Genomic DNA, 24,680 nt, shown 5'->3' on the forward strand with positions numbered 1-24,680 from the left:
AAGACCGCCACCGGTGTCTTGGCTGTTTTGCGAGGGTTCAGCACAGGCTTCTGCAAATCAGGGTTGAGGATGTGGCCACAGGACACTGCTGGCCCAAGACGTCTGGTGTCCGTTTATCTAAAATTGAACAGCTGCTGGACATCTGTTTAAATGAGAAACCTTTTCAGTGTTTTCTCCTTGGCAGTGACTTTCTGTCCAGAGAGAGGACACAATGTGCTTAGCCTGAAACCCACCCAGTGCGCTACTGTAGCCATTCCTGTCACTAACAGCAGAGCCTTGAAATTGTAACTTCTAAGAAACTCAAACCTTGTTCCTTTTCAAAACGTCTGTCCTCCTGGGGTCCAGATACTTGTCTCGCGGGACCTCCCCTCGTTCAGTCTTCTAAGAAAGTCAACGACCTCTTCTCAGCCACAAGCATCCTGGAAGTGGAGCATATTTGCCTTCCAGCCCAAAGCTCACTCCAGGTTCCCGGCTCAGCCAATGCCCACATCCCAGCCCTGCATCATCCCTCCTGGTTCCCGGCTCGGCCAAAGCTCACATCCCAGCCCTGCATCGTCCCTCCTGGTTCCCGGCTCGGCCAATGCCCACATCCCAGCCCTGCATCGTCCCTCCTGGTTCCCGGCTCGGCCAAGGCCCACATCCCAGCCCTGCATCGTCCCTCCTGGTTCCCGGCTCGGCCAATGCCCACATCCCAGCCCTGCATCGTCCCTCCTGGTTCCCGGCTCGGCCAAGGCCCACATCCCAGCCCTGCTTTGTCCCTCCTTCCTGGTGCAGGCTGGAATTCTATCCTTCCTTTAATCCAATACACAACCTACACGACCATCCAGCCTCACATTCTGCTTCCCGGCGCCCCTGGGTGACTAGGCTGGGACCCGGATGGTAACCCTCACTGGGCACACACTTCTGTTGCCTTCTTCTAGTCCTTTTTTAAAAAAAATTTTTTTATTTGAAAGACAGAATTACAGAGAGAGGTAGAGACAGAGAGAGAGAGAGGTCTTCCATCCACTGGTTCACTCCCCAGATGGCCGCAACGGCCAGAGCTGCACCGATCAGAAGCCAGGAGCTTCTTTCGGGTCTCCCACATGGGTGCAGGGGCCCAAGGACTTCAGCCATCTTCCACTGCTATCCCAGGCCATAGCAGAGAGCTGGATGGGAAGAGGAGCAGCTGGGACTAGAACTGGCGCCCATATGGGATGCCAGCGCTTCAGGCGAGGGCTTTAACCTGCTGTGCCACAGCACCGGCAGCCCTGCTCTTCTAGTCCTTTTCACCTGGAAACATTTGCATGAAAATCTGACAGCACCATTCCACCTTCTAACACTCTTCCGACGTCTACAGCATTGTAGCCTTCCTTCCAAGCTGTCCTGTGATCTGGCCTGCATCCACTCCCTGAACTCAGTCACTCCACAAGTGCCCTCCTGCCCACCACACTCTGGGCAGTAAATATTTCAGGGAGAGAGACATGGGGATCGCAGCACAAAGCCCCAGGGCACGGGATTCTGGAAGGGTCCAACCCAGGAGACAGGAGCAGCCTGTCGGTGGTGGTGGTGGGGGGCACCCAGGGAGAGGGCTCAGGCCAGGCAGGACAGAGTCCAGGTGCTGCTGTTGGTTGTGTGGGACGAAGACTTGGTGCTGCTATGTGCAACCTCTGCCTTCAAAAACCAAAACTCCCCTTGACTCCACAGTCCCCTTTCCAGCCACAAGACAGCAACCGCCACGGGGCAGGGCTGTGGCTCTCAAAGGGGTGGTTTTGTGTCACCCCCGCCCCCACCCAGGGCACATCTGGCGAGGTCCCAAGGCGTCATGCTCAGGGTGCGCTGCTCTGTGTCCAGTGGGCAGAGGGCAGGGATAGTGTTGACCCCCTCCTCGCCCCCACAATGCACAGGGCAGCCCCTGCCCCACCCAAACGGGCTGCCCCTCCAGATGGAAGCCACGCCAGAGCTGGGACACCCTGACGTCGAGGAGAAGCTGTGTGTTGTGAATGCTGACGCCAAGAGGCCGTCAGGGACCACGTTCAGGGGGCCACTCCGCTCAGGTCCTAGAGCAGCACACCCATGCCAAGCTCGCAAACGCAGGAGGATATTTCTTTAGGTGTCTGGGGCCGAAGCTACCAGGAGGTAATTGTGTGTCAGCCGCGTGAAGGATTCACCTGTCCTTACATTCAGTAACCGTGCAAAGATGGCGGTGACATCTGTTGCCCACGGATGTAGTTCAGGAGATGTCCTGGTTAACCTCGTGCAGACCGCTCCCTCCTGGTGACGGTGAAGAGGGCCTGAGGGGGTGCTCACTTCGCAGAGGCGGCCTGCGGTCAGCCTGAGGCTCCACGAGAGAGAGGCAATGTGCAACACGGTCCTGTGTGGCCAGAATCAGGACAGACAGGGAGCAGAGTGGCGACCTCTAGAGCAAGCGCCAGGTGAAGGGGAGATGGCACCCAGGCCTGCACGCTAGCCCAACAGCAAGGCTTCGAGAGCTGGCATTACAGGGGAAATGTGTTCATTCTGGCACACTTCAAAGTGCTCCTGAGTGTGCCCCATGATCCCGGCTCAGGAGCTGAACACAGCCCCTGGGTGTTGAGGGCCAGCAGGCCTCGTCAGAGAGGGTGGCTGCAGGGCCACTCCCGCACATGCTCTGTGCCTCCAGTCTCTGCCCACCCAAGGGCCCTGCACCTGCTTGAATGCTTTGCTGTTGCCGCTGCCTTCTTATTGTTCTTGCATTTTGAGCAGGGGGATTCGCTTTGCACTTGTATTTTGCACTCGGTCCTACAAATGACATAATTGGTGCTGGCGTGGGGAGGAGCTAGTGGCAAGCTGGGCCTGTCGCACAGGTTCTTCAAGGTGGAAGAGGCCAGCCTGGTAGTGAGGGTCCGGCCGATTAAAGGGCTACACAGGACACTGGGGAGAAGGGCCAGCAGCCTCGGGCAGGTCCTGGACCTTGAACTCCGTGGGGGCCCGTGTTGCCCATCTCCTTCTCACTGGGGTTCCACAGCAGCACCAGCAAACATTTGCTGCAGGATAAATGAACACTGCGGGGATAAATAAGGAGAGGTGACTGCAAAGGGTCACTGCAACGCAGCTGCTCTGGGAAGCAGCATGGAAATGCTAACAGGCCCCACTGGAGAAACCGGGATCCTGGCGATGTGTGTGGACAGGAGACAGGAACACGGTAGGGTGGAGGTGAGGGGGAGGCTGGAGAGTGGCATTTCAACCAGGTTCTGCAGACAACAGGGACTGCCCACACAGGCCCACGGGAAAGAGTGGCCCAAAGGGGGTGGGAGATATTAGGCCATGGTTTCCATGGGGCTGCACCCGTGACATTAGATAGGGAAATTTCTGCAAGTCCAGTCCCCCACACTGGACCATGAGAGAGGGCACAGGCACCAGGTGGGGGGAGGACGGCACTGGGCTCAAACTCCTAGCCCTGCCACTCTCTCCCTGCGGCACACAAGGTGAGCCACTTAGTCCCTCCATGTCCGAGTTACTCGTCGGTAAAGCAACAAGCTGCTGGAAGCAGCGAGTTCGCCGAGCAGAATGCCACGTGCTAGGCCACGTGCTGGGCGTGGCCTCGGGCTGTGAGCTATGGCAGAGGTTATGACAGCAGATCCCCGCACCCGAGCGCTCAGGCGCTGGACAGGTCTGACGGAAAGGCAGGCTCTGAACAAAACAACAGTGAAATCACTCATGTGTGCTCTGTCAGTCTTAGAGTGTGATCCACACACCATGTGTGTGTGCAAGACGCCTTGGGGTGCGAGCTGGAGGGTCTGAGCGCTTCGCACGCGGCTGAGGGCTGAGTGACAGGAGGAACCACCGCAGAGGGCATGGAGAGGGGGAGAGTGTGCGCAGACTGGCTGGCGCGAGGGCACCCAGGGGAGCCTCACCCTCCACGGCAGGGGGCTTGGACTTTGTTTCTGGCACAGGCGAGACCTTGCATTAGCACCTCAGGCCTGCCCTCACCTGCCTGAATCTCAGGTGTTTATGGCCGATGGCAAGGGCAGCGCCAAGCAGGGCACAGCGGGGCTGGACTGCAGGGCCGTGCTCCCTGCAGTGGCCAGGAGCACACTCACAGGGCAGTGACAGCGAGGGCTGTGGTGGCAAGGGGGTGATGCTTACATGTGGGGAGGGGAACCGGCCAGAAGGGAAGGGTCAAGAACAACAGCGACCTGGGACTGGTGCTGTAGTGCAGAGAGCTAGGCTGCCGCCTGCAGTGCCGGCATCCCATGTGGGCACAGGTTCGAGTCCCAGCTGCTCTTCTTCCCATCCAGCTCTCTACTATGGCCTGGGAAAGCAGTGGAAGATGGCTGAAGTCCTTGGGCCCTGCACCCACGTGGGAGACCCAGAAGAAGCTCCTGGCTTCAGATCAGCACAGCCCTGGCTGTTGAACCATCTGGGGAGTGAACCAGCAGATGGAAGTGTCCCTCTGTGTCTGTCTGTCTGTCTGTCTCTCTCCTCCTCTGTCCCTCCCCCCCTGCCTCCCTCTTCCTCTCTCTGTAACTCTGCCCTTCAAATAAAATAATTATTGGAAAAAAAATGACATCAACATAAGACAAAATTGACATGGAAAACAGTGCAAGGAGACTTCTCAGAGGAAGTGGACTTGAGTGGACCTTGGGGAACTGGTTGGCTTTAGGATCTGGGATGACAAGGTGGGCAGGGGAAGGGCACGTGGATACCTGATGTATCCCTAGAACGCCCTCCTGGAGCGTGCATTGTGAAGGCCATGAGCTGGAGAGCTGGGCACCCCCACACGGCCAGTGCCCCCGGGAGGGAGAGAGATGTAGGCACGTGCCAAACACTGTAACTTGGAAAGGTGGCACTGGGCATGGCGCACTCACGGGGCACTTCCAGCACTGATGGACACTGATGGACGCGTCACCGCCCTCCTCTGCGGGCTTCATGCTCCGGCCCTCTCTTCCTGTGCTGCAATCCTGGGTCTCCCGTCCCTCGGAGCCCACACAAAGCCCGGTTCCCTGTTCCCTGCCAAGCACCTGCTCCCACACAGAGGGGGTGGGGGGTGGAGGCTTTCCCTTCACCCCAGCAGCCCAGTCACCATCCACCAGCCAGCGTGTTGGCTGCGGAGCACAAGCAATGGCCTTCCAGGGCGCCTGATCTAGGGCTCCAGTCACAGCCCAAGAGCAGAGAAGGGGCTGGCGGAGGCCCTGCACCTTCAGCACACTGCTCTGTGGTGGAGGGGGTGGGGTGGGAGGGAGCCAGTGGTGGTGCGTTGGTGCCTGGGCTGCAGTCCCCAGATGTCTGGAGGGAGGAGGGGCAAGGAGAGAGCAGCAGGGCATCACAGAGGGAGCTGCAAGGAGCCATGGCCCCAGAGGGAACAAGACAAGAGGAAGGAATGTGCAAACACAGCAGCTGGGAGGGGGCCCAGAGCTCACACTCAGGCCTCTAAGGAGCGCCCTGCTGGCTGGGGTCTGTGCTCTTGGAGCTGCCTGTCCAGCCTTTGTGGGGGTCTCAAGAGGTGACCAGGAAGCTGGTTCCGCAAGGGTCAGCGGAACTGCAGGTGGGACTCCCAAGCTGCTCCAGGGCTGCGCTGCCACTGCCCCGTGAAAGCAGGCAGAGCAGCAGCCCCGGCCCTCCTCCATCTTCCGGTCACCTTCCAGCACGGTGGCCGGCTGCACAGGCCTCTGGCGGGCAAGGCAACCACGCAGCTCCCATAAGACGGAGCAAAAGAGCCAAGGGCTGGGCTGGGGGTAGTGACTTAACCCAGGCTCAGGGCCTGACAGTCAGCAGGAAGTGACGAGGAGCAGGGGCGGACCCGAGGGCCAGCCCTCTTCTGCTGGCTCACCTGCTGGAATGCAATCACCTGACAGGGCACAGCCACGGGGAGGTGCTGGACGCCTGAGGAAAACGGGACAGGTCTTGGAGAGAGGCTGCCATCGGCTGCCATGGGTGCGTGCACAGTCAGGCAAAGCCACGCCTTTCCGCTGCCCACGGCTGGCCCCCTGATGGGGCTCCAAGAGCAACTCTTCACTCCTGGCTGCAGCTCACCTGCCCAGCCCTGGCGACAGGGCACACCCTGGGCCTCCTCTCCTCCCTCAGCTGTCCTGCTGGGTCCTGGGGTCTCTCCCGAAGCTGCCTGCGGCTGGCACACAGCACCCCCGTGCTGGGGAACATATGGTTCAGTGCACGGATGCACCCACTACCCAAGCCTCTCCACCTCCCACCCAGCTGCTCCTGGGCAGCACCACCCAGGACACACACCCAGCTCTCGGAGGTCTACTTGGTGGCCTCTCACTGGCTGTTCTCTCTCCTCTGGGAGGTGGCCAGGCCCTGGCACAGCAACTCCCCCCCACAAGGACTTGGTCCCTCTCTTCCGCCTTCCTTCTTCCCTGCCCGACACTGGGGGCACAGGTTCCTAAGAAAGCCTGCAGGGCACAGCGGAGCACTGTCCCACCCCACGGGGCGGCCCTGTAAACACCTGCTTAACAATCATCCACGTTTGGCACTCAGCCGAAGTTCCCAAACCAACTCCTAGCCCCACCTCCACGCCCCGAGGGGACAGCTGGGGCTGCAGAAATTGCCCAGCCCTGGGACAAATACAACTGCCCTCACCAAAGCAGGCTGTGCTGAAAACGGGAGCCAGTGCCACTTAGGAGTAAGCGTGGCGGCGCCCACACGTAGACAGGGAGGAAGCTCCCACAAATGCTCTCCTCACCAGGTGCCCCAGAGCACCCCACTGCCCTCCCCGGGGGTCTGATGTGTCACAGGGAACATGGGAAATCCCGTTTCTAAAGCACAGGCAGGGAAAGACGGCCACCTTGTGGGCACACGCCAGACTGCGTCCAGGCCTGCAAATTCAGACCCTGCAATTGGACTGGACCCTGGAGTGGCAAACTACTCCTGGAATCCTTTCTCAGGTTGTTATGTTTGATTGCTTCACAACGTCTTTCTTTTACAAAAAACATTATTTGGAAGACAGAGACACAGCACTCCCATCTGCTGGGACTGTCCCCAAATGCCCACGACAGTCAGGTCTGGGTCAGCCGGACGCTAGCAGCACGGAACTCGATCCGGGTCTCCCACGCAGCTGGCAGAGGAAAGTACTTGTGTTCTCACTGCTGCCTCCCGGGACGCGTGATGGTAGGGACTGGAAGTGGGCGTGGGGACCGGCCTCGGACCTAGCACGGGATACGGGCTGCAGGCGAGGCCCCCAGCAGCTTAACTGCTACTCAATCCCTGGCCCACCACCAGCCTTTGAAAGGTCACAGGGTCACTTCTGCTAGGGGAGGGGCCGGAGGGGAGAGGTAGTAAGAACTTCCAGACAGCTGGCTTCACCCTTCGTTCTTCTCACCGTTCCACTACACCTATTGGGCTTTCTGGTGGCAGCACCTGTTGACACATCACCTCTCCCCTCTCAGGTTCCAAAGCTTTAGTTCCAGGTACCAGACGTGAGGAGGGTGTGGGGCAAGAGCTGAGCCCGCCCCAGCAGATTCCTTAAACAGCCCTCTGGGTAAGTCAGGCACAGGGCTGCGGGCAGAGGGTCCTTCAGGTCTTTGCAGCTCGGACAGAAAGACACAAATGTCCTCTTGGAAGCCCCACAAGAGCAGTTGCTTTAAGAAAAACTCTCCTCTCCTTGTTACCTGTGCCGAGGTTGTATCTTAGCGCTTTCCTGCTGCTGCTGACGGGAGGCCACAGACTGGGGGAGCTACGTTAGCGGCCTCCCGGCCTTTCCCTGACATTTCAGTGGAAGACACCATGGCTCCGGCATCGTACGCACCTGCAGACCTCGGCCTGCGTGAACCGGGGCCGCAGCCACGGTGAGCTCTGCTGCTGAGAGCAGTGGCAGCATCCCCGGTGGCCCTGTGGTGGGAGGGGCGTCCTGGAGGCCATTTTCAGCTTGTGCTAATGACTGGCAAACGGGCGCCGGCGGCTCCACCGCCCCCTGTCCGTGGGCTCCGCTCTCCTCTTGTTCCCCTGAACATGCCCATTGCTCCTTGTCTGGCCAGGCTGTGTATTTTGCTACTCGGTCTCCGGTGTCACTGTTAAGTCTGCCTACAAGCAGCTAATAGGATCCACACCACAGCCCGGGCGAGTTGTTTTGAAATCTCCCTCGTGAAGCGAAGTAACTCATCACCTTTAAAACGCGGCCCCTCCTAAGCGTTGGGGCACAGCCACGACGCGGCCAAGTTCTCTACACTGGGATGACAAGGACCGCCTTCTCTCAGTCTCCACAGGGTCCTGTCACGAGGGAGACAGGACCCACGTGACTGAGCATCCGCCAACCCCGGTCTCCATCAGAGGCCGCTACGGTAGGCTGTCACACCTGCTTTTACTGGGCAGAACGTACACTCAGAATGCTTTTCACATTGGTAAAACATCTTTAGAAAGCAGAAACGACAAAGACAAGCAGGTGGTGCAGACGCGTGTGCCAGGGCCTCCGTCCCCTGCGAAGTCTGAACGATTTCCTGGGGCCTTTACAGGAAGCTTGCTGACCCCGGCCCTGGGCGCACCAGACTCTGGTTTCTCTCCCAGGGGGTTGAGACGTGGCCTGAGAAAGGCAGAAACGAATGCATGTTCATTCTGGGAGATGCTCCATTCCCGTCACCTCCAACGAGTCGCAGCGAATCCACGTAGACCTACTATGTGCAGCGCGTTGTAGCATTTAAAAAGGAGACTCACTGGAAGCCGTAAGCATCACCACAGTCCAAGTGCAGCTGTGTTTGAAGAGGTAACACCACGGACCGGGGTTCGGTGCGCAGAGCCGGAAGGGAGGGGCACAGCGGCAGAGGCAGCAGGACACAGCCACGCTCCCCAGTGCTTCGTGCGGCGCTGGGGGCGCCGCCGCCGCCTCCTCCCGCGTTCCCTGGCAGAAGCACTTACCTGGGAAGCGTCAGTCAAGAGAAGTCATTGTGAAGACGAGCTTGCCGGGGTCAGAAGTCGGCGCTGGGAGGCCACCGGGAGCCACGCGGCTGCCCCCCTGCCTGGTGGGTCACCGGGCCTGCCTGCTCACCCGACCCTCCTTTCCCGCTCGCTCTGGGGCTGCTTCGCTCCGCCGTCGAAGGCCGCCAATCTGGCCACCACCGACCGAGCTGCCCCCTCCACCGGGCAGTGTGTGGTAGCCAGGAAGTCAGCACGGAAAGAGGCAGGAAATCTCAAGAAAACCCAGGCTGCTCCGAAAGCGGTGCTTCCGGCTGCAGGGTCCCGGCACCTGCGATGCTCCGCCGAGGGCGAGGCCGGACTCCGGGGGCCTCCGAGCAAGCTGCTGCCGGCGACGGGCCGTGACTTCAGGTGCACGCGGCGCTGGCGAGCGGGAAACCTCGGTCCTGGCCACTGCACCAGGCCCTGGGCCGACGCGAGGCCTTCTCCCTCTCCCCCCGTCCCAGGACACGGTTATCAGGCTGGACAGTGACCAAAAGGCGTGACAAGGTTCTGCCGGGCGCTGCGCTCGGCCCTCGCTGGGTGGCGGCGCCCACAGTCGGGACCTGGAAGCCGCCGCGGCAATGGGCACAGAAGCGCCAGCGTAGCGCGACTGAAGGGGAGCGGACATTAGCGGCGGAGCCCGAGCAGCCGGCACCGAGTCGCACCGGACGTGGCCAGAGGCACCGCGCGGCGCGCCGGGAACTCTATCCTTCCTCCCCCCGCTCCTGGACACGGCAGGGGCCCGGGGTACAGCAGGGCTCCCAAAGGGCTATAAAAATCCAGCATTTTGCTTACCGGGACGCGGGGGTCCTTCCACTCTGGCGGGCGCCTGGATAATACGTCATCGGCGGGCACCTCGCCCACCTGCCGGTGACTTTAGGTGTCTATGGACAGCCCGTCGCACGGTAGGCTGGCAATAAATGACCCCGTCGGAGGAAGAACTGCACACGTGACGCCTCTGATGGCGTTGGCTTGTCCTTTGAGCACGTGTTCCGCGTCGCGCGCCGCGTCTCCCCGTTGCGTTCAGGCAGCGCCCCGGGCAGCCCTGCGCGGCGGCGGGGGCGGGGCCAGCCAGGGCGGGGCGGGGTCCTGGCTGGACTGCGTCGCGCTCGGGGGCCGCGCCGGGTAGCGTTTCTCGCCAGCGCCTGAGGCGGCTCTGTTTCGGAGAGCCCTTCGCAAGCTCCACGGGGACCTCTGTGCACGGATGGACCCGCCCGGACCCGGCGGGAAGCGGCCTGGCAGGCGGCGGCCCCGGCGGCATCAGCGGAGGCAAGACAGGGCCGAAGCCGTGGGTCCCTGAGACGCGCGTGCCCACCGGGCCCGGTGGCGGCACCATGATGCCGGGCGAGACGCACTCGGCGGCCCCCGGGACGGCCGCTGACCTCTCGCGGTGTCAGGGCTGCGCGTCTCTGCAGCAGGTGCGGCACCTTCCCGGGGCCCGGGCGCGGGGGGCGGCGCGGCCTCGCCGCCGCCTCTTCCTGGGGGTAGCAGCCCCCCGATGTCCTTGTCGCCGCGGCTTCCTCTGCCGAGTGTGAGTCGGGAACGCAGAGGTCGGTGCACTGAGATGTGCAGAGCGAGCGGGTTCTTGGAGGACTCCTGCCCTGCGCAGCCTTGGTGCCGCCCGGGGCTGCCTTTTCGGCTGCCGGGTGACAGGTGGGGTGCTAAGGAGGTCGACCTCCCCGAGGGGAGGCTTTGCTTGTCTGTCATCGCCTGTCAGGCGTCTGGTCGGGGTCCTCCGGCTTCCAGGGCTTGAGAGGCGCTTCCGCTCACTGCTGAGTTACGCTCCGTAGGTTAAGTGATGGAGTAATCAGTCACGTGTCTAACCGCGGGGTGGGCTCTGCCGGGGCCTGGGGGCAGTGGACGTAGCCCCAGGTACCCGTTCGCAAAGGTCCTTGCAGCCGGGTGACGTCGGGAGTCTGCACTGTCGGCTTCCGTGGTGGATCCGAGCTCGCCACGGTGGAGGCTGCCTCCCGTGGCCATCGCCGCTCGGCCTCGTGTGCTGGGCCCCACGGGCAGCGCCGTGAGCTGGCACTGCGGCGAGGTTGGCTTCTCTAAGCAGGGCGTCTGCCTGCGAGGACGGCCCGGGAGGCTCTTAGAGCTGCGAGGGACCGAAAGCGGGGCTTGGCGTGGTGGGCTGGCGTCCGGCGAGGTCCGTGGGTTTGAATGCTGAGAAGGGGTGGATGGACGGTGTGGGGAGCCCACAGGTGGAAGTCCTGCGAGAAGCGCCGGGCGTGTGATGAGCAGGCCGTGAGGTTGGCGTGAGCCTAGCGCGCGGAGAGGAGTCGGCTGCGGGATTGAGGCATGCTTGCTCTGCTCAGCCCGCCCGGACCTCAGGGCCCTTTGGGTTTGGCCGTCCTGGGGATACATCTGAGTTTGGCTACTTACTGGGGCTTGTGCTGGACCCCGCCAGAGGTTTGAACTTGGTTGCCTGGAACGTAAGACGTTCTTCCAGATGCACTGGCTTGTAGGGTGTTTGTTAATTGGGGATGCTCACCGAATTGTGTGCCGTTCACTTAGGCGCACGGTTCTTGAATATTGGTAGGTTCGCGGATGGCGTGTATTCTGGAACTCAAGCTGTGTTCCAGAAGCTCATGGGGAATGCACATCATGAGGAACTGTGTGTGGATTTCAAAATACTTTTTTGTGTCCAGAGACACTTATCTTTTGGTGTAAAATTTCCATAACTTTTGAGGCGTCCTGCCGCAGACAGAAGCGGAAGGCCCGCGTTCAGGAACAGCGAGCTGCAGGGCTGCCACCAGTGCAGCTCCACTTGGGCAGAAAAGCAGCCCAGTGTGTGAAGAAGTGAATGCACACTGCGGTCTGGAGGAAGCTGCAGTTAGGAGGGGCAGCCAGCCAGCTGCTGTGGGAGCAGCCTGTGAGATGAGAGAGGCTTGGAGGGAGAAAGTGTGTGATCAGTGAGGCATGACGGGAGGCTGCAGCCGTGGTTTGCCAGGGCCCGGAGGCCACTGGGTTTGCTGGGCTTGGGTGCGTGTGCCTGGGGCGTCTTTGGGAAGGGGGGGGGGGCATTCTGTCCTTGCTGCCTTGTCCTGTCCACACCGTGTCACAGGAAAGCAAACAGGGGTGTGGGGTCCTGACAGCTGAGGGGACACTCCTCTCTGATAAAGATCAACATAGGCTTGGGTTTGTAAGAACATGTTGTCCATCAGAGAGGAGGGTAGGTGGACATTTAGTACAACCTCCCTCCCCCAAAGCAAAACGTGATCAAGGTGGGTTTTTGTTTTTTTAATGAATTTGTTTATTTGAGAGACAGAGGGATAAACAGAAAAAGGTCTTCCATCCGCTGGTTCACTCCCTGCACGGGCCGGGCCTGGCTGATTGGAAGCCAGCAGCCAGGAGCTTCTTATGGGTCTCTCACATAGGTGCAGGGGCCCAAGTATTTGGGCCATTTTCCACTGCTTTCGCAGGCCATAAACAGCTGGATCAGAAGAGGAACAGCTAGGACACAAACTGGTGCCTATATGGGATGCCTGTGCTGCAGGCAGAGGCTTACCCCACTATGCCACAACGCTAGCCCCAATTTATTTATATTAAAAGTAAGAGTTACAGAGAGAGAAGGAGAGTTCTTCCACCCGCTCGTTTACTCCCTGATGGCCTCAACGGCCAGTGCTGGGCCAGGGAGCTCCATCTGGATCTCCCACGTGAGTGGCAGGGGCCCAAGCATTTGGGTCATCTTTTTGCTGCTTTTCCCAGGCCATTAGCAAGGAGCTGGATTGAAGTGGAGCAGCTGGACATGAATTGGTGCCCATGTGGGATGCTGGCCTCGCAGGTTGCAGCTTTACCTGCCACGCCACATTGCCAGCCCTGATTAGTGTAATTTTAAACATTATTTCAAAATAAGTAAATTTGAACATACAGGAAAGTTTCCAGAATAATCCCAAAACTCCCTCTGGTGTTTTCAGATTCACCAGTTATTGCTGTGTTACGGAATGTTTTTCATTACTGGTGTGCACGTACCTGCCCTGCAGGTTTACATACCTCCAGTGTATGTTTCCTCCAAACATTGTCAGCCTGCAGCCCTCACATCCCAATACTCACATGGGGGCAGCAGTTCTGTCCAGCCCATAGACCTGTTCACTTTTTGTTTGCTGGCCCTGGAGTATTTTTTTCCTCTTTAGTTGAAGGTCCTGTAGGGATACGTTATGTTTCTTTGTCCTGTTTCTTGATCCTCTTTCTTAGTCTTAATAGGAGAGCCTTGCATTGTCGAAGGGCCTGGAAACGTTTTGGACTGTCAGACTGTTGGAAGCCATCAAAACCATTGCTGTGTTGAATGATTTGCTAGCAGTCCTCTTAAGACTCGGTGTGTGGTTATACTCACAGGGATCTGATTATTCCAGGGAGAGGAGACAGTGAAGAAGCAAAGGGAACAGGCACGTGGGGCAGAGTCCAGGGGAAACAGGGCAGAAGCTGCTGGGAATCTCTCCCAGAGGAGTCACACGACACGGAATTGCTCGGGCAGCATATTGTGACGCTGTGTGTGCACTGGTGTTGGCCAGGGCAGCTCCTTAGAGGCTCAGTGTGCAGGGTTTCCATCGGAGGCCAGCCATGCAGACGTCCTCTATCTAGTGCAAACCCACGTCCCAGAGTGTGAGGCCAGCAGGTGTTTCACATAAGCTGCGTTGCATGGCCAGGCAGGGTGACCGCACTTAGCAGCTGGGAAGGTGATGGGAAGGGGCCCTTCAGGATCCATTCCCAGGTGCCAGCCCAGGGCTCACCTTGTAAGAGCCTTTCTAAGGAGTGTGCTTTCTCGTCTGTGTGTTAAGGGGTTGCTGCACCACGTGGGGGCCGGGGCGATGCTGTGGCCAGCCCAGGGAGGTGGGAATGCTGGGAACGGCCTCTCAGCCCAGCGTATCAGAGGTGCTGAGGCTGAGAGACTCCAGCTCTGCTGTGCACACGTGTTCAGTAGCCAGCTCAGTGCCCACAGGGGTTGGCTCTGGGCCACCCTCAGGCTCCAAAATGCCCACTCCGAACTGGTGCATCGCAGCATGTGCGTGTAGCTGCGCTCCGCCAACATCGTCTTAGATCACTGTAATGCCCAACACGTGGGAATGGTGCTGGCCCTTACGTGGTTCAGGAAACGACAAAGCAAGTCAGTACATGCTCACCAGTTTTCCTTTTCTTCAGATATTTTCTCTGCAGCTGATTGTGCAGATAGGAATGCCATGGCTACAGAGGGGCAACTGAATTTACTTGTCTTCCCAGCCACTCTCAGTGTCCTCTGGCTCTCTGCTCTCAGCACCTGGGTCTCCCGGCCGAGGCTGTCTTGCTACCCCTCCTTGCCCAGTGTGTGCCGCCCCTGTGTTGAGTCCACGTCCCTTAAGAAGGAGGGGAATGTGACCTTCTGTATTCACAGTTGCATCCAGCAAAACAATTGCACGAATAGTCTGCCACAGAAAAGGAGTGAATGGCGACCAGAGGTCTTAAGTAAGAGAACGGCACCTATGGGAGTTGTATTTTGAACGTGTACTGTATTAGTGTGAAGAAATCACCCAGAAGGCACAGAAAAACAAAAGGTGGTAATTATGAGACAGTTGAGAATAGATCCGAGCTTTCTAATAGACAATATAATGTAGGTTGAGCATCCCTGATTTAAAATCTGAAACGCTCTGAAATCCTAAACGTTTTGAAAGTGAAATTTCAAGCTTCAGATTTCACATTTTTTCGATTACGATACTCAACTGGCAAAGTCTATGTAAATATGACAAAATCTAAAAAAGAAAAAAAAAAACCCTCTGAACTCTCAAACACATCTGGTCCTAAACACTCTGAATAAGAGATACTCTGGATTCCAGAGGAGAGCAGGAATGCTGGGAGCAGAGCAGTAACTGAAGAAAGCACACCTGAGCATTTTCCTAGAGGGAAGAATCCCTGGATGCTTGCCTCCTCCCAGAGGACCTGGGCAGTGGTCACATCCGCACGTGGGAATAATGTGCATCACAAAGGTACCCCACGTACCCTCCACCAAGCACAGCCTGATGAACCTTCACAGTTGTAAGGTTCATTGTGTGGGAACCATCGTTTTCAGCCACATAAGTGTCCTGTGGGCTCGATTGCTGGGAAGAGATTACATTATGTTGGGATGTTGCAGTATCTGACCAGACATGTGCTGTCTGTCCTACAGCTGAGCCTGGGGAAACCATGTTAGGCAGGGACTGGAATGCTGGGTAGCTAAGCACCCCCCGCACCTCCGTGCTGTGTGTTGTGAGTTTAAGTTTTTATTACCAGAGTTGCGTGAACATAGTTTAGAGAGATAGGTTTACAAGATTTGTTAAGCCAGCAGGCCTCCTCTACCCCTTTTAAGAAATAACCTTTGCCAATTGCTTTACTGTGTGTTTTATGAAGAACTTCTCATCATTAAGTAGTGTACTGCTGCAGTTCTTGGTTTTCCCGTTGTTCCTTTTCTGACTTTGAAGCTTGGGCTCTCTGGCTGCCCTGTGTCTGCTGTATCTGAGCGCGCCCCTGCCTCTGTGCTCAGTGTAGTCGTGACCAAAAGTGGAGTTGACGTTATCATCACTGTGTTACTCAGAGCTAAGCTCTGGTGTAAATTACTGCTCCTTTGCTGCATGGTTTCGTGTTTCCCTGGTCAGTCATTGCTCCTGTATCCTTAGTTTTAACATTTCATCCTGAAAATGTTAATGAGTGCTTACTGGATGCCAGAGACTGGATTGAATACTTATGTGGCTCATCCTACTTAATCCCTGTAACATGCCAGTTATTAAACTTCCTCTGTGCTTCAGCTCTCCGTCTGTGAAACTGGCAAGAATACTGGGCGAGGGGAGGCTGCGGAAAGCTGCCCAAGGCCACTCAGCCAGAAAATGGTTGTGGTCAGGAATTTGAATCCAGATGTGTGAGTCTGGAGCCAGGGGTTTCTTCGCTGTCTCTGGCACAGTGCTTGACATCACAGAGTAGCATCTGGAAGCGAGGTGGGGAAGGTTAGAGTAGCGAAGAGCTCCTTGTGGGGAGGGGACACAGAGTAGCGAAGAGCTCATTGTGGGGGAGGGGACGCAGAGTCACTTCTGAAGACCTAGCACAAACGCACGATCAGTTCAGATCCATTCTCTGGAGTTCTCTGCCAGTTCAGTGTAAGGACCCTTCAATGCTGTCCTTAGGCTGCCACTTTCTTCAGGGCAGGGGGATTGCTGTCACACCTGACCTGCTGACGCCAGACCCTGTTGTCCTCCTGGGTCCTCCTCGCCCCCACTCCGGCCCTCCGTCCGCCGTTCTTTGGCAGAACGTGTTCATTCTTTTTCAGTACCATCCTGGTTAAGGATGCCTGGGAAGTCAGTTTGTAGAGATTTTGCAGTTTTGAAAATGTGTGTTGTACAGATTTTACCTTGGAGTTAATTTTCCTTCAGGACATTGAAAGCTTGCTTTCTGAGTGTCTGGTGTCCAGGGTTCCTGTTGAAGTCTGCCGCACTTCCCATTCAGATTCTTTGTATCAGACTTGTTTGATTGGATTTTTCTCTTCAGGTTCTTTGAGGATCTGTGCTTGTCTATAGTGTGAACAGAAATTTGTACTGATATTCCATGGCCTGAATCTTGTTTGAACTCACGCGCTGTCTTCTTTTTAATGTGTGCGAGTCAGTGGTTTTAAGTGTATTCACAGAGTTGTGCACTGACAACACTAGCTAATTGTAAAACATCTTCATCCGCCGAGAACCCCTTACTAATTAGCAGTCATTCCCAGTCTCTCCTCCAGGCCCTGGCAACCACTGAGCTGCTTCCCGTCTGTGGATTTGCCTACTGTGGACAGTTGGCATAGAAGTAGTCCTCGAATATGCGACCTTTTGTGATTGGCATCTTTCACTTCACCCGTGCTGTAACACGTGTCATACATTGTTTTCATTGTCAAACAATGTTCTGTTGTGTGTTCCTGTTTTGATGGACATTTAGCTTGTGTTGACTTTTTGGATAGTCTGATGCTATATGTGAGTATACACGGATGTGGACATATGTTTTCAGTTCTTTTGGTTTTGTGTTTAGGAGTGGAACTGCTGGGTTGTGTGGAACCCCATTGAGCACCTTGAGGAACTGCCCAACTGTTTTGCAGAGCAGCTGTACTGTTTTACGTTCCCAGCAGTCCTGTTTCTCCACATCCTCACCAGCACTCATTGCTGTCTGCTTTAACCAAGTAGTGGGTGTTCATATGTTTAATTTTTAAGATTTTTTAAAGATTTTTTAAGATTTCGAGAGCTGTGAATATTCCCTTTAAAGTAGCTTTTGTCTCATAAGTATACTATTATTTATCTCCAAAATCCCTCCGTCATCTCAGTTTTATTCGAGTTGTGTTTGCTTGTGTTGGTCTCCCTGTTTCACACTGCATGCTGGGGAATCCTTGATGGTGCCTATTAAGTGCAGGAGATGATGGGCTAGCTGCAATGAGGCTTCTGGACTGTGGGCTTCATTGCAGGGCAGTCTGGTGGGCTCTTTATTGAGTGAAGACTACCGGTGTCAGTACCTTTGGGTACAGTCTCAGAGAAGGTGCGCCTGCTCCCTAGTCTGGAGAAAGCGCATTACCCTCTTTGGAGCTTAATAATGAGACACAGGTGGCCAGTGTCAGGCCACTGTGCCTCTGTTTACTTAGCCCCTCTGTTTTTGGTAGAACACCCCTGCCCTGAGTGTCCAGAGGATCCCAGCTAGTGACCTCCTTCAAAACACCAGCCTTCTTTGGGATGGTGGAAGGGTGATTTCCCTACGGCCTGGTGGAGAGTTGGAGATTGTCAGTGCCTACAGCTGGCGTGTATCAATTCTCTCCCCTTTCCCGTTTACAGAAGAACTCCTGGAGTCCCAAGCTTCTGGAAGTTTTGCACGTATAGAGTTTGTTCTCCCCTGCCCCGGTGCTGCTTTTTTGCACGCTAAATCAGTACTTGAATCTCCATTCCAGTGTCCTTTGACTTTATCTTGTTCTCCTCATTATAGCTTCTGCCTTTTGAAAGAAAAAATTCCTTTGACAGTGGTTTAGCTGGTTTTAGGAAGAAGTAAAAACAGCTGCATATATGTCTACCTTGTCTGTCCAGATGTCTGCGTCGGGACCCAGTGCAATCCGGGATGACCCCATTTTAACCTGAGTATACCTGCCAGGACCATGTTTGGTTTTTAGAAATTTATTTTGAAAGAAAGAGAGGAGAGGGACAGACAGAGACCTGGGATATCTCTCTTCACTTGGTTCACTCTCCAGACGCACACAACAGCCAGGGCTTGGCTAAGCCAATACCCATAAACTCAGTTGAGGTCTTCCACGTGGGTAGCAAGGATTCAAGTACTTGAGCCATCCATTACCTGCTGCCTCCCTGGGTGTGCATTAGAGGGAAGCTGGATTCCAGGACTGAACCCAGACACGACAGTATGAGATGGAGGCATCCTAAGGGGCACCTAACCCCTGCCCCGAATGCCTGTCCGCCCAGAATCCTATTTCCTAGTCAGTTCATTCAGAAATATTGGGGTTTGGTCTTCCGCATGTCTTTCGGGAATGAGGGCAAACTTAACAGACTAGCAAACAGTTACTCCTGGATAGTCGTAGTCCCAGTTTACCTCTTCCTTATACTTTTTGAATAGCAAGAAGGTGTCTGATTTTTATGAGCCATATGTGATGTCACTAAGAATACTGGATGTAGAACAAAGAAAAGTATGGGCATATCAGTTATGAATATAGGTGGAGGGAAAAGCCTAAGCAGGGTCTTAGGGCAGGAGTCCATCAGTCTGTTTAAGCGGTTGATACATGTTTGTTTTGTCCCATTAGAAGGTCTCTGGCTGGGCTGCTGTGGTGCAGCAGGGTCAGCTGCCACTTGTGATGCCAGCATCCCATTGTGAGTGCCAGTTGGAGTCCCAGCTACTCTGCTTCTGATCCCGCTTCCTGCTCATGCACCTGGGAAGGTAGCAGCTGCTGACCCGAATACTGCGGCTCCTGTCATCCATGTGGGAGGCCAGCATGGAATTCCTGGCTAGCCCAGGCCTGGTTGTTGGGGCCATTTGGGGAGGGAGCCAGCAGATGGAATAGTTCTCCCTGTCTCTGTCTCTTCCTCTGTTGCTCTGCCTTTCAAATAAATAAATCTTTAAAAAATCTATTGTAATCCACGATAGTTAACAAAAGGACAAAAGTACATGTTTATTTAAACTACATAGAGGCAGAAACTTGATTACTTAATACCCATGCATGATAAAATCTTTTAGCAAATTCTGCCTACAAGTTTCATGACATGATTAAAGAATATCAGCCAAAAAACCTGGAGCAGAACAAACTGCATTCTAAGTTCAGACAAGGATACCTGTTATCACTCTTGCTATTCAACGTTATGCTGAGGCCTCATTTCCTGCAGGGGCTGGCACTATGGTATAGTAGGCTAAGCCTCCACCTGTGTGCCCACATCCCATTGGGCACCAGTTCATGTCCTAGCTACTCCTTTTCCGATCCAGCTCTCTGCTTGTGGCCTGGGAAAGCAGTGGAAGAAGGCCCAAGTACTCGGGTCCCTGCACCTGTGTGGAGACCCAGCCGAAGCTGCTGGTTCCTGGCTTCAGATTGGCCCAGCTCCGGCCATTGTAGCCATTTGGGGAGTGGTCCGGTGGATGGAAGACCTTTCTCTCTGTCTTTCCCTCTCTCTCTACCTCTACCTCTGAAATAAAATTAATAAAATTAAAAAAAAAATGGAAAAGGAGGGCAAACAGTGTAAGCATGGGTAAAGCAAAGATAAAACTAAAATGTTATCAGTGGATGGTACAACTCTTCACATAGAATAAGAGAATCTGCAGATGGCTTATTTAGCACTGTGAGACTTTGCAGATATTTCCTTTAGGTTTTCTGTATCCATGCTCATAAGTAAAATTGTAAAATGAGCAGGTTTACGATAATTGACAAACAAAAGTTAACATTCCAGAGCACCTGTTGGATACACTTAGGGGGTCTAATAGAAAAACTAGTGATTGCAACAAAAGTTATCTTGGAAGAAAATCCAACCAGGAATGTAGAAAACTTACATAGAGGGCATTAAAGTCATAAGAATTGGAAATAGACAAAAGTGTCATTTACACACACACACAGAATATACTGTCAGAATGTTCCCAAATACTACCATCTGCAATATGAATTTTCTTTTCCTTTCATCATTTTCTGATACTTTATTAAAGATATTATCCTGTATTTTGCCCAATAATATTAAAGCTTTGTTTATCACTGTAGTCTATGTAGAATTTATTGTATGTAAAGTGGAAGGTTTGTTTTAAATGTGGGAAGTCGGTAGACTAATACCACCGGCCAGTCCTGTTGCTGTTGTGGTTTATAATGTTTTTAGAGTCTGTATCATACTATACATAAGAATAAATTCCAGAAGAATTACAGATATAAACTTTTTAAAAAGGCATCAAAGTGCTAGAATAGCATGAAGAGGAATCATTTTATTATCTTGGGAGGATGGAACCTTCTGAAGATATCTTTGTGCATGTGCGGTTGTCTTGTAACGATCAGTTGGCAGACACACCTGAATTTACCTGTAGCACTTGATGAGAGCTTACTGCTTATCAAATACTGTAGCTCATTAGAAGAGCACAGCCGCACCAATGAGCAGATATTATTAACAAGCTGTTAATGAAAGAAAAATAGGAACAGCTAAAAGTGATCAGGAAAGTTTCTGAATACCACCAGTGAATGTTATTGAAAAATATCTCTGAGATTGTCGCAGAGCCCAGCTGTCACATGTAGGGAGGACCGCAGGGATCGTGTGCAGAGCAGACCACTGTTCTGGGTCAGCGCTAACCATGTAAATACGCGCTCTGTGGCTCAGGACGGGAAAGCAGGGCTGTTTCTTAAAGCAGTGGGTGAGGACAGTCACTGCGTGCTGCTGGTAAAGGCTGACAAGGACCTCAGTGAGCTCAAGAGAAAACTGGTAAATTGGGTGCATCCAGATTTGTTTACATGGTTGTAATGATTTGGACAGGTACCCCAAAATTTTAAGAGTAACCATTTTTGACTATTGGTGGGGTTATAAGAGAACTTGCATTTTTTTGTTTTATATGTGGCTTTCTGTTGTATAAGGCACAATACATGTTTAACTGCAGAGAAATCGTGGTTTACCATACAGACTGTTTCTGTAACTATCAAAAGTATTTGGTTTGCCTAGAAAAAGGTCTTTTGAGATAATCAGCAAATATTGAGCACTGTCTAGATGGTTATTAAATTATAACTTGTGTTGTATGTGAAAAGGCTATAATAGTGTTATTTCTGAAGTATTTACTAATGAAAAAGGAGACATTAAAGGAAAGAACTGCGTTAAAGAAAAGAAAAACATCTGTAAATCTTAGGAACATTAAACACTGCTCAGTGACTTACGGTCGAATTTATGGTTGGCCCTTATGGTATAATACAGATCCTGATAAAATGAGTTTCTTCTTGTTTGTTTTTTACATTTAATTTTGGCTCCATTTTAATATTCCTATTTGTCTCCTCCAGTGACTGTTTTAATTATTTTGCTGGTTTTTCTGTATAGCTTTTGTGTTTGTCTTTTTGGGATGTCTTAAATCCTTTCAGAAATAGTACAGAGTGAAGGCTGAGGCTCATAGTTAATTTGTGAACCTCAGTAGTTAATATTTCTTGGCTCTGTGATAAAGTACACACTGTGAAAGTATCTTTCCAGTGGCCTTACTGTTCAAGGAGTGTTACTGTTCTCAAAAAGATTCAGATAGAGATCGCAATATGTATGTGTTTATAAGCAGTATAAATAATATTTGCATATTTCTGTTTGTCATACATTAGACACATTGTATAATAATACAGAAAATATTATATATTTAAGGTAAAAACTTAAATAGCTGACTGTAGTTCTTTTTCTTTCAGAATTTAAATGAATATGTTGAAGCATTAATTACTTTGAAACAAAAAATTATCAACACTGAGTAAGTATATATGCATATGTTAGGCAGAACTTTGTAAGCCTGGCAGACTGGCTGAAGCAGGTGATGGTTTTAGGTCCCTGGGGCTGAAATGAGAACTTGAGTTTCTCATTTCGGGGCGGGGCCTATGTGGTGCTGATTATAATAAAACTCTTGGCAGCCACTCGAACCTTTTGCTGGTGGCTGCACAGGCCTTGAGAACAAAGCTTGTGGGTTAGTAGGAAATGAACTTTTGCTAAATTGAAATTTTTTAAAAAGCTTTTGTCTGTCTTCAAAGCCTTCTCGGTTTAGGACTTGACCTGAAACAGCCTCACAATGTTTCATATTTCACAGCATTTCAGCTTATTTCTAATAAATTGAATTAGATGTAAATTTTTAAAAATTGTGCTGTAATCTCATGAACTTGTAGGGTAAAATAATGACTTAGATGAGAGAGATTTAAAATTAAAAGCTCATAGCGATGCAGTGCTTTTGAGGAATTTAAGGTGGTATATATTGATTTAGTATACTTTTTTTTTTTTTTTTTTTTTTTTGACAGGCAGAGTGGACACTGAGAGAGAGAATCAGAGAGAAAGGTCTTCCTTTTCCATTGGTTCACCCTCCAATGGCCGCCGCGGCCGGCGCACCGCGCTGATCCGAAGGCAGGAGCCAGGTGTTTATCCTGGTCTTCCATGGGGTGCAGGGCCCAAGCACTTGGGCCATCCTCCACTGCACTCCCTGGCCACAGCAGAGAGCTGGCCTGGAAGAGGGGCAACCGGGACAGAATCCGGCGCCTCAACCGGGACTAGAACCCGGTGTGCTGGCGCCGCAAGGCGGAGGATTAACCTATTGAGCCACGGCACCAGCTTTAGTATACATTTCTTTCAGGAAACCTAGGAAGAGAGGCTGCCTTGCATGACTTGAAATATGATTTTAGCAAAGTGTCTTTTCTAGATAAAATAGTAACCTAATTCATCTTTTCTTTGTTACAGTAATTTGTTAACAGAATATCAGAAGAAATGTGATGATATCCTTTTTCTGGCTTTTCCTTTTGAATTTTGGAATTAATTTAGATACAATTCCTAGAAGAAATGTGAGAATTGTTTTCATAGTCATCTTTTGGAAGGAAATGTTTATAAGTTTAAGTAGGGAGCAGTTTTTACAAACACAATAAACATCTAGTGATTTTACTGTTAGTAATGCTAAGTTCTAAAATTAAAGTTTTACTTTGTTTTCATTATGGGATATGCCTTTCTGAAGATCTCTTTAGTAGGTAGATTTTTCTCATTGTGGGATATCTGCTCCTTGGGTTTAGGGATACTTGTAACTAATGATGCTATTCGAATATTGATTTTCCAATCTGCAAAAAGTATACTGGGAGAACATTCAAAATATTGGCAAACTAACTTTAAATTTTTTAAAAAGATTTGTTTTTTTTATTTGAAAGGCTGAGCTATAGAGAGAGGAAGAGACAGAGAGTGGTTCACTCCCCAAATGGCTGCAACAGCCAGGGCTGGGCCAAGCCGAAGCCAGGAGCCAGGAGCTTCCTCCAGTTCTCCCATATGGGTACAGGGGCCCAAGCGAGCAGCTGGTACTCAAACCAGCACCCACATGGGCTACTGGCACTGCAGGCAGCAGCTTAACCTGCTATATCACAGCACCAGACCTGACTTTAATTATTTTTGATTTGTAGAGAAATAACATGTATATTCAGAATTAAATATATACAGTATACTTCTGTATTCACAATTCCTGGGCGTCTAGTTATCACTTGCCCAGTAAGCTTAAATGTGATGGTTTAGTCTAGTCAACCTCTGGCCAAATATGCTTGCAGAGGGCGAAACAGGTGTGCATAAATGATTGTTCCTCATCTTAGTATGATAACACTTGCCTTGATTTAAATTTCCAATGAAAATAGAGAATTTCTATACCCAAAATGAGTGTACATGTACCTTTTAGTACATGTGCTGCCGAAGCAAGCACTGCGTGTACTTGTAGCAGTTGACGGAAGTTCACTGCGTCTTGAGGCCTGTGTCAGTGTTGTTTCCTGATATACGTGCACTTGCACATGGTCACAAGTTACTGTTGGTGCCAGTACCATCAAACTGAATTCATGTGATGAGGGTAATAAAATATATTATTTATTTTTAGTACCTGAATCTTTACATTTAAAAATAAGTCATTAATAATCTCAAGTGCTTTATTTGTTGAAACTATCAATTCTTTTAATAAATGCATATCATTTTAGTTCATTAACTATTCATGTATATTAAAAGCTGTGTAGAAGCAATTAAAACTACTCTTGGATAGCTAAAGAATGAAATGAATAGTCAATTCCAATATTGGAAGTGTATATGCTGATTATACTGTCTCTGGAGAACTGGTAGGAACTTTCTGAAGTGATTACACAGGTAGGTTAGCATGGAAGTTATGTTTTCTACAACTTGGCCACCAAATGTTTCAATAAAATTATTAGTAATCTTTTTAAGTGAATATAATGCTATTCTTGAATTCCAGAAGTTTGTTTTGTGATGTGATATATGGCTTTAGGTACACCTACTGTTAAATATTGAGTTGAGTGGTTTTTCTTGTTGTTTTGTTTGTTAATTTTTTTTTTTTTTTTTTTTTTGAGAAACAGGTTCCCATCTGCTGGTTCATTCCCCAAATGCCCGCATTGTTCTAAGCAATCATACTTGAAAGGCTTTAGAAATAGAGATTTAGCCTTTTTTTTGACATGTTATGGTAAATGACAATAACTCAGTACAGATAAAACCTTGAATATTGTCTTCTATTATTTTATAATTTTGCCTGTGTGTCTATTAAACAGAAATAAAGATAATTGTAAAGTGAATTTTATCTTGAGACAAATACCAGAAAATAAGATTCTCAGTGTTTTCTTTAATAAGTTTTACAGCTGCAGTTTGCAAGAAGGTAAGCCATCC

The 24,680-nt window shown here is 51.9% G+C and overlaps 2 protein-coding genes across 5 annotated transcripts in view; one reads left to right on the forward strand and one right to left on the reverse strand.

Moving 5' to 3' along the window:
* Positions 1-393: 393 nt before the first annotated feature.
* LOC133774245 (proline-rich protein 36-like) lies at positions 394-9,681 on the reverse strand. 4 transcript variants are annotated; one of them, XR_009868056.1, is made up of 2 exons: positions 2,158-9,681; positions 394-419 (listed from the first exon to the last, which is right to left on the reverse strand). XR_009868056.1 is itself a non-coding variant. In XM_062211911.1 (2 exons), exon 2 carries the CDS (start codon positions 5,583-5,585, stop codon positions 4,347-4,349), a length of 1,239 nt encoding a protein of 412 aa, XP_062067895.1. In that variant the 5' UTR covers positions 5,586-8,491; positions 8,623-9,681; the 3' UTR covers positions 1,119-4,346. The 4 variants fall into 4 exon arrangements, 3 of the variants coding, with proteins under 3 accessions (XP_062067895.1, XP_062067896.1, XP_062067894.1); XM_062211911.1 differs by lacking the exon at positions 394-419 and having other exon boundaries at positions 1,119-8,491; positions 8,623-9,681; XM_062211912.1 differs by lacking the exon at positions 394-419 and having other exon boundaries at positions 1,119-8,491; positions 9,658-9,677.
* Positions 9,682-9,982: 301 nt separating this feature from the next.
* ICE1 (interactor of little elongation complex ELL subunit 1) overlaps positions 9,983-24,680 on the forward strand; it is a 59,707-nt gene continuing 45,009 nt past the window's right edge. The window contains exons 1-4 of the mRNA XM_062211677.1: positions 9,983-10,280; positions 21,704-21,762; positions 22,731-22,765; positions 24,651-24,669. Coding sequence (XP_062067661.1) covers positions 10,197-10,280; positions 21,704-21,762; positions 22,731-22,765; positions 24,651-24,669 — 197 coding nt within the window. The 5' untranslated portion in view covers positions 9,983-10,196. The remainder of the gene's footprint in view (positions 10,281-21,703; positions 21,763-22,730; positions 22,766-24,650; positions 24,670-24,680) is intronic.

This window comes from Lepus europaeus, chromosome 15 (genome assembly GCF_033115175.1).
Source record: "Lepus europaeus isolate LE1 chromosome 15, mLepTim1.pri, whole genome shotgun sequence".
Taxonomy (NCBI): domain Eukaryota; kingdom Metazoa; phylum Chordata; class Mammalia; order Lagomorpha; family Leporidae; genus Lepus; species Lepus europaeus.

Coding starts and splice junctions, on each gene's coding strand:
- LOC133774245 (XM_062211911.1), bottom strand. CDS start 5,585: ATGGAGGAGGGCCGGGGCTGCTGCTCTGCCTGCTTTCACGGGGCAGTG.